The sequence below is a fragment of the Pterocles gutturalis genome, unplaced genomic scaffold (genome assembly GCF_000699245.1).
Source record: "Pterocles gutturalis isolate BGI_N339 unplaced genomic scaffold, ASM69924v1 scaffold38601, whole genome shotgun sequence".
In the NCBI taxonomy this organism is placed as follows: Eukaryota; Metazoa; Chordata; class Aves; order Pterocliformes; family Pteroclidae; genus Pterocles; species Pterocles gutturalis.
Window position 1 is genome coordinate 13,877 of NW_010106860.1, and position 9,401 is coordinate 23,277.

At 34.0% G+C, this 9,401-nt stretch overlaps 1 protein-coding gene across 1 annotated transcript in view; it reads left to right on the plus strand.

Annotated features, from left to right (window-relative positions):
- Nucleotides 1–8,367, plus strand: part of LOC104472311 (cadherin-10) — a gene marked incomplete at both ends in the record, with an annotated part of 15,903 nt that extends 7,536 nt beyond the window's left edge. Inside the window, 3 exons of the mRNA XM_010087922.1 lie at nucleotides 2,421–2,674; nucleotides 5,880–6,016; nucleotides 8,246–8,367. Coding sequence (XP_010086224.1) covers nucleotides 2,421–2,674; nucleotides 5,880–6,016; nucleotides 8,246–8,367 — 513 coding nt within the window. The remainder of the gene's footprint in view (nucleotides 1–2,420; nucleotides 2,675–5,879; nucleotides 6,017–8,245) is intronic.
- Between the last annotated feature and the right edge of the window lie 1,034 nt (nucleotides 8,368–9,401).

Genomic DNA, 9,401 nt, shown 5'->3' on the forward strand with positions numbered 1-9,401 from the left:
GAACGGGTGTGGGCTGGGGTAGGGGGGGGGGGGGGGGCAGGATCACTGTGTATCACCCATTTGTATATTTGTATATACTTTTATACTCAATATTATTTTAGTTTAGTTATTAAATTGTTTTTCTCTCAACCCGCGAGTCCTTTTTCCCTTTATCCCTGTAATTCTTTCCCCCATCCTCGGGAGGGGCTAAGGTGAGTGAACAGGTGTGTGGGGTTGGCCTCCAGCCAAGGGTAAACCCATCCCATAGCAACCAAAGAAAAGGCAAGTTTTGCAAAGATCAGAGTGTGTTCATTTTTAATCTGTAGGTTCTGTGTTCATAGTCAGCATTGTAGTTTATCTGGGAAGGAATGAAAATACAAAGTTTGGGGTCAAATATTTTTCCTTTTCCTAGAAGTTTGCAAAGGCTTCTCTTGAGATGCTCCCTTCTTTCTTGCTTCAGATTTTTCACACAGACTTTATTCTATTAAATCAATACAGACTTGAAAAAACAGTCTAATAACTGGATCAACCATAAAAAAATGATAACATAGCAGCTCCAAAAATGTCACCAATAAATGCTAATGAACAAGGTCTTATCATTTTGTCATTAGCAATCTGACACAGTTGCAATTTTCAGGATGCATTCTCATATTGATTAATACATAGCTTATTCAGAGAGCACAGACAGCAGCAATGAGCAAGGAAGAAGATATGCTCAGTTTGTTCGTTTATGAAAATATTCTTTATATTTTTATTCATAGTAACATAGGAGGGTTCTATGATTCTGTGAATATTGGCCTTGTCGAACTTCATGAGGTCTGCACAGGCCCATCTCTCAAGCCTGTCAGGTTCCCTTGGGATGGCTTATTTGGCCACATTGATTGACATTTCTGTTTTGCATGGTGAATAACTAGAAACAGCTGACGTTCCTTTACTGAGTCCTTAAGCTACTATGTCTGAATCTAACTTCTGCTGTAAAATAACTTTTTATATACAAGTCTTTCTATACAAGTTCTCACAGAGAAAATTATTGCTTTGCCACAATGTCATATATTTGGGCAACAGTTATGTTCATAACTGGTGATATGTTGGAATACCTGTATAACCCACACATTTTAAATCCAGTGTTTACATCATAGCCTGAAGAGATGTCCAAACTGGATGTGAGTGTATTAGTAGCAAGTTAACCACATCTGCATGGTGCACCTTCTGGCAAATTAAGCCAGCTAATTAGAATAAATCAGGACTAACATGGCTTCCTTGCTTCTAGTCTTGAATCCAGCATCCTTTAACAGCAGCATGCTGCACTTTATAGACACACCAATAGTCTCACATCTAGCTTAAACAGCAACACTGTGTTGCCTTTCTGAATTGTATTAATAGATGTTCTCCCTTCTGCTCCAACTACATTTTTAAAATAAGTTTGGGGTGGTGGGGAAACTCATTCTTTCACTGGACTGCATGTTTCTGCTCTTAAATAGCATATTTAAATTTCTAGGCTGTCACTCTGGCATCTTTCATAAACATCCATTTGTATTTGAAAGCAGTTAGGCAGAAAAAACAGGTCTTCTGCCACCCATTTTGATGAATGAAAACAACCAGTTTGATATCTCCCTGAGATTCTGGGGGAGTTCATGAAGTCTTATTTGTGTCAGAAAGGTAAATTCTCAGCTTGCTCATTTCTTCAGTATCATTAATTAGCTAACACTCTTCATCTATGACAGTTAGAAAAATTTGAAGGAATAGAGGTTCTCTTCTATCCAAAATGATTTCTAATTATAACACTGAACTTTTCCTCCTTCTATTTTAAAAAGGAACTGCTGACAAAAATGTCAGATCTATTTAAAAAAAAAAATAATCTGTGATGTTAGGTTCATTAAATTAAATGAAAAGGAACAAGATTAAGCTCTTACTGTTTCTCTGGATATAGAGAACTTTGACACACACACACACACTCTCCTTAAAATAAACCTAAAATATTCTTGATATTTAAGGCCAGCTGCATTTGTTCGACAATAAGTATACTTAGGCCATTTTGAGTATCCAAGAGTTTATAGTATTTCCTGAGAAATACTAGTATTAAGTACCTTATTCTGAAATGTCTGTATTTCAAGTATTTTAAATGCTTATATGCTTGTTTCAAATCCATACTCTTGTGAAACAGCAATTGGTAAATGTGCATGGAAAATCTTTTCGTCATCGGTGCTATTATAATTCAAATAATATTTAGGAAGAGAAACTTCCTCTAAAAAAAATGTAAACTTCTTATTAGAGAAAGTGATCTCTATGCTGTGGAAAATTTGAAGTGTACTGGGGTTCCCCCAACACAGGTCAAAATCTGACAAAGTTTGAGTCCTCTTTAGTTTCCGTTATATACATAGGTCAACATTTGTCAATAATTAATGTAATTTAATAAATGTTATCATCATCTTCATTTTTAGCCCATGGACTATGAGACAAGAAGACTTTATACCTTAAAAGTAGAAGCTGAGAATACCCATGTGGATCCACGCTTCTATTATCTTGGGCCTTTCAAAGATACAACTATTGTTAAAATCTCTGTAGAAGATGTAGATGAACCTCCTGTCTTCAGCAGATCTTCTTACCTTTTTGAGGTGCATGAAGATATTGAGTTGGGGACAATAATAGGAACAGTAATGGCACGGGATCCTGACTCAGCCTCAAGTCCGATAAGGTAGTACTCCAGTCTCTGTAAACACATAATTTACTAAAGAAATTATGATAAATAGTAATAAACATGAATTTTCATGTACACATTGTGAACAGAAAGAAGTTGCTAATATGTTCTTCTTTTACTTATTAGTGTTCCAGAGACAGACAGAATTGAGAATGATGCTATCCGTAAGCCTCCGAACACCTCAGGCATTCACTTGCACACGAGAGACACAGGAGATATTTTCTATCACTTCAAATCTCAGAAAACTTATAAAACTACACATTGATTTCAAGTAGGCTCTTCAGGACTACTTTCTTCACACTGTGATAAAGTGGCAAACCAGTCTACAGCCCAGGAAGGGTACAGAGCTTTCTTGTGCTTCCTCTGGGCAGTCCTGGAAAGCATATACAGCACTGATCTCACCTGCTTTGGTTCATGCCTCCTGCTTTGTAGGCTTGCCAGAGTGATTGCCGTACAGGATAAAATTATCCTTCTGTGTGCCCAAATACTCCAAGAAATTAGGCATTGAAAGATTAATATCTTTAAAAATCTTTTCTACTATGCATTATACTACTAGATGCTGCATGCTACACTGCATCTAGCTGAATGCAGTATGCTGTACTTTGGTGTGAGGTTTTTTGTTTGTTTTTCTATAATGCAAAAGCTTTAAGAAACAGGTAAGACAATGTTGTCCAAGTTGGATGTGTGTTGTCTGAAATACTGAACAAAGCACAAAAATTACATTCCAGCAAAACAACCTTTTCTGTCTTTGAAGTCAATTGCCACATACTTCTTAATGAGGCCCAGGTGGTAAAACTGGATTAGGAAATGAAACTGAATCTAATTTTCTCATGTGGTGATTCATGTGCACAGAAAAAATAGGAGATAACACCAAGGCTCTAAAATATAAGAACATACAAAGGGCTTAGCATTGCATCTTTATCCACTCTAATCGCATGAGACAACTGACAGTTTTAGGAGTTCTATTTTCTTAATCGTGACTGGAAAAAGGACAGACTTGTAGCTTTGGCTCATTTTGTTTCTGGCACAATTTGATGAATTGAAGAACTGTGACAGGAATTTCCCTCATCACTATAATTTACACAGAGTAGCAACTTAAACTTTGTTTTATACAATTTTTCCATGTCCTGCTGATGTTTATTTCATTCTCTCATAGAAAATAAAGCAGAAGAGGCTGGAGTAATAGGGGCAAAGAAATTTCTGAAAAATTGAAAGGAACTATTGAACCTAGATTTAATTGACTTGAAGAAAAATGTCAAAGATATATGTGATAATGCTCTTCATAGTACAGGAATTTCTTTTAGCTTTCATTATATCTCTCTACTTGAAGACAAGAACATTTAAATATTTTGCATAGTGTAGACCTAATTCTCTTTAGTATTTGCTCTGTTCCTCAACTTCCAATTCCAAAGCAATCTTGCACATTAATTCAAACAATAATTACCTAGGATAAGTTTTTACAAACTTTTAATTCTTACAAGATCAAAATTAAATGCCAAGTAGCATGTGTTTACCCCAGAATTGAACACCTAACATTTAAACTAAAGCATTTTAAAAGTTGTCATATTTTGAAATTAGAGCACCTGGTATAATACTTTAATATTGCTATTAAAAATATTACAACTTCAGGTTGTAGACTTGATTCAGTTTTGTTGGGGTTTTTTTTCTGTTTAGCTGTTTATTTTAAAATATTTGCTTCTGTTTATTAAAGTTCTATATAAGTTAGGCTTCCCATAAATTGAGTGCTAATAGCTTCCTGTTGTACTAATTTCTACTTCTGTTCAATGAATATGGAGGTATTTTCTGAAAATAATAATATTGGCAGCATTTTCAAGCCATTAAAAGCAATATGATGGGGTAAAACTATGTGCTTATCTCATGGCTATTATTAAATGGTATAGAATTTTTAATGAAACAATGTGGAGTAGATCTGGTTAGCTAAACCAGTGATTCCTTATTGAAAAACTGTTAGCTAGACTGCTGTCAAAATAAGTTATTTTCCTCATTAAAACTCCTTCCATGGATGAAGTAAAATCAAATGCTTATCATATAAACCAAATAGTCTTAAATACAATTTATCTGAAAAATAACAGATTTTTGTTTAATTCTAACTAACAGTTATTTTAGTTAGCTAGTAGTAAAAAAAAATAATTTTCCTACATCTTTCCTGCACTTTCAGAAGTCTTTTTTGGCTGTTCTAATTTCCTTTTGTTTTGTTTTTGTATTAATTTTGGTGTTGGCTTGTTTGTCAGGCTTTTGTTTGTTTTATATATTTATGTTATTGTGTGTGGTGGAAGGAGAAAACAACCCACAAAAAGTTATAGACATTATTTAATTTGTCTCAATTTAGTTAAGTACTCTAAGCAAAAACTTTTTTGATAATTCATAAAAGTTCATAGAAACATGAACAATTGTTTCTATTGCACTGTACAAGCATACTAGCAGACTTTTTTTAAAAAATTGGCCCAATTCTGCCAGGTAGTTAGATAAATGATCTGTACTTCACAAAATCTTAAATTTGATTCCACATCAAAGGTTCAATCTAACTTTGAAGGCAGTGTTAAATATTAGAAATAACGGATGAGAAAGCAATTTTCTGATTCTAGTTTTACATTCTGTCATATTGCGCTAGTAGAAGTTTTGTCTGGAGAAGTATAGCAACTATAACAGCACAGAAGGTCTTTTAGCATCAGTATATTAATGAAAGTGAAAGTTCAGCATGTGAACTTGTGTTTATAGAGTTTTTTAACTTAACCTCTAGTATCTATATCTTAAAGTGCAGAAGCTAAGCTTATAATCATACTTTTGAAAAGCTCATAAATTATCTGTTAGTCTCAGTCTGAAGGAACATTAAATCAAAGACAATTTTCCTTTCAGAATTAAAACGATTATTTAATTATTATATTGAAATTCTGACTTATTTTTTATTATTCTCACATAGGTCTATAAAAGCTCAGATGATCAAATATTACACTATTGTGTCATATTTATGAAATTATTGAAATTTTTACTCCTCATTCTATGCAACTAACCTTGAGAATTTTCACGAATGTTTGTAGAAACTAAACTAATGTCTTCTCAAGACTAAGCTTTGTAATGTAACATACAGAACCTAAAAGTTATACTGACTTGTTGTGAAACATACGCCTTCTTCCATTCTCTATCATTTTGATAATACACTTTCTCTCTTTATCATATTTAGGTTTTCTCTGGATCGTCACACTGACCTTGACAGGATATTTAATATTTATTCTGGAAATGGCTCCATCTATACTTCTAAGCCACTTGACCGTGAGATATCACAATGGCACAATCTGAGTGTTATAGCAGCTGAGATCAGTAAGCCAATTTGGTCTTTTCCTTTCAGTTTTCCTTAGCCTGCAAAGTTACAGCTGTAACTTCCTGAGAAAAAACTTCCCTTCCTTCCCGCCACCCCTTTCTATTAGATATTCTGGGAAAGTAAATTGGGGCTGGATAACAACAGCTGTTTCCTCATTGCTTTTTTCCTCACCTACTTCCACCACTGACCTTTAATGTCAAAGTTACTTCTGAAATGTTACCCAATTAAATAACACTGGAGTAATTCCTTTTTCTTCCTTTTCTTTGAGTACAATGACATGATTTTGCTGTTAAAGTAGCAGAGTTCAGGATGGTAATTATGGTTTTGTCTCTATTGTTTTCTAAATTTCCTTAGAAACACTTTCATTGCCTTTTCCTGTGGTATCTACACCTACAGCTCTTAGAATTAATACATTTTACAAGTTAGGTTCAATTTGATCCCTAAACTGTAGCATTTCTTGGACTATTTAAATCAGCTCTTTGTGGATACTTGTATGTTAAAAGTACAAAGAGGAAAGCAGGCATGCTCCTAAACCTGCTACATTGCTGAAATTAACTCTAATTGCCTGACAGAAAAATTTCTAAGGGACAAAGGTCTCATCTTTGAAATCAGATAGTGAGGATCACTTGCTTTCAAATACGTTGTTTTTTCAGGGTTAATTCTATATCAGTCAAAAAAATATAAAAATTGCTGATCAACAGCGAAACATGGTTGGCAAGAATTACACTGCAGAGAACTAAATGGAACATCGTGTGCAGCTATTTAACCACTCTTAGCCTGCCTGTTCCCATTTCTGTAATACAAAGTAACAGGATGGTTGCACTGAGCACACCCAATGGCTGTACTTTTTTTTTTTACCTTTTTTTTTTTTTTTTTCCCCTATGCAATGTGTGGTTCTGAGCTCACAATCCTTCACAGTTCTGTCCAATGTTGTAAAAATACTTTCCAGAAATATTTATATGTTGAAAAAAAATGAGTATCCTTGGATGTTTATATCATAGTGCTAAACTTATTTCCTTGTCAGGCTACTTTGAGGAAATTTACATTCTGGACCTAGTTGGTCTCCAAAGAGGTACGTTAGTTTTGGGAAAAGAAGGGGGAGATTTAAGTCTTTAAATCTTTAAAAATATTACCTGTAAAGCATGATACAATGGTAAAACAGTGTTAGAAATAGAACATATTTCAAAAATTGGTACAAATTGCAAAAGACTATGAAAAATAGTGCCCTAAACCTGCCATTTTAAACAATTCGGGATGTCAAAAAGATCCATATCGGACTCTTCAGCAAAGGTGTTACTAACAACAAGTGAACTTCATGCCACCTTCTCCTAAATGTTTACTATTTTATTTGAAGCACCTTGTAATGAAAAAAAAAAAAAAAAAAAAAGAAAAAAAGGTCTCTGTAATTTTTAGTAATCTCTATTGTGATTTGTCCTATTCCACTAAAGTTGCAAAATCATATAGTATTTAGCATAACTCCAAGAAATGGGTGCACTTTTTTGCTTCCAGGCATTATTTCAGATTTGTGATATGACACCTAGATCAGCAAGTGAGAACAGGGACTCTTGTGTTCCTAAATTAACCTATACTAATGAGGGGGCATAATACTAAATAGTACTAGGGTTTTGGCCATTGGCAAGGGAGAGGTTTCTTTACGTCGGGTCTGAAAATCTACGTTCCTATTTTTTAGGGCAATTTAAACAAAATAATTCTGATTCTAGTAATTTCTTTACTAGATTTTGGGGGGGATACTTCCATTGGCTTTGTTGGAATTTCTCCCTAATTATTAAGGCACAAAAGAGGAAGTCAGGCTTGAAAATTTTTCAAAATATGTATGCACAAAGGCAATAATGTCTTTTCTGTGTAAAACAAAACAGAAGAATTAAAAATCAAAACCTTACAGCAGAATAATACTCTTGAGCCCACCCAGTAATGAAATTTGTCACTATAGTAGTGGACGTATTTTTCATATACTATATTTGCACAGATTGTTAAAAGTTGCACTCCCTATTTTAAGGTAAAATCTTAATTGTTCACTATATACCAGTACTTTACTTTTTACTCTAAGCAAAACATCTGCTTATTTTTCAGGAGGCCTTATTTGGTATCAGTTTGTATGCTAAATTTCATACCTAATCTTGCATTTTTATTACTCATTAAATTTGTAAGAAAACAGAAAACTTTTAGTAGGGAAATAAACTAATTTTTCTTCTCTCTTCTCCTGTCAGACAACCCCAAAGATACTACTCGTGTTCCTGTCTTTGTAAGAATTTTGGATGTTAATGACAATGCCCCACAGTTTGCTGTATTCTACGATACTTTTGTCTGTGAAAATGCAAGAGCTGGACAGGTATGCCTTTGATAAACCCTTTCCACTATTCATTTTTGCTATGACACTCAACTGCAGATCATTCTTGCCTGTTGCTTGGGAGAAATTATGTCCAGAATAGCTTTTGAAATGTTAGAAATGAAAGCAAAGTAGCTCTGCAGGTGAGGCTTAGAGTTAAATATCAATATATCACAACAGCATCTCTGTGTGGATTACCACTTTTCTTTACCTCACATTGTGCTACTGTTAAATCCTGACTAGATATGGTCATAATTAGTTTTGCCATTATCTTCACAAAGTAAAATGATATACATAACTACTAAAAAGTTTGATCTATTTTCAGTATCTCTCAAATAGCAAAATTCATATATATTTCAATCCATGCTGATGGTGATTAAAGACATCTACCTCTGTCATACTTTTTTTTCCAGTGATTTTTAAACTTATATTTTATTATTTAACCAGAAACTTCTGAAAAGAAAATATAAACCATACATTTTTTGAGCTGGTAACGTAGTATTTTGTTCTGCCTCTTAGAGGCTACAGAATGTGTACTTCAATTTAAGTGAAACGACTGCACTGCTTAATATCTAGTTCCTAATAGGCAGCTGCTTATTAGAACTGTTAAAAAATTTTTTTCTTATTACAGCACAGCATGTCCCAGAGCACAGTCAGCCAATAATAAATCCTTTAAAATGGTAGCAGTACTACCTCAGTGCAATCATTTTAGCACCTTTGAATAGAAGGTGGGAGAAGTGCCAGCTTGTCTTAACTGTTTGAGTCCTACAGGTATGGCATTCAGGTTGTATTACAAATTTCACATTCAGGTTGCCATTCTTCTTTCTAAAGTAATGTGAGTTGGAAACTAGAACAGAAGTTAAAGCCCAAATTTATAGTGCACAAAATACCTAAGGATACTGAGCAAGGGCATTTGACTGCTCTGAGTGTTATAATTCAAGCTGTTAGATAAACAGAAATCACTGGCTAAACATCTAGAATTACTGAGAGCTGGAGTGTCTTCTATAAATGCTAAAATACTATTTTAATGACTTTCA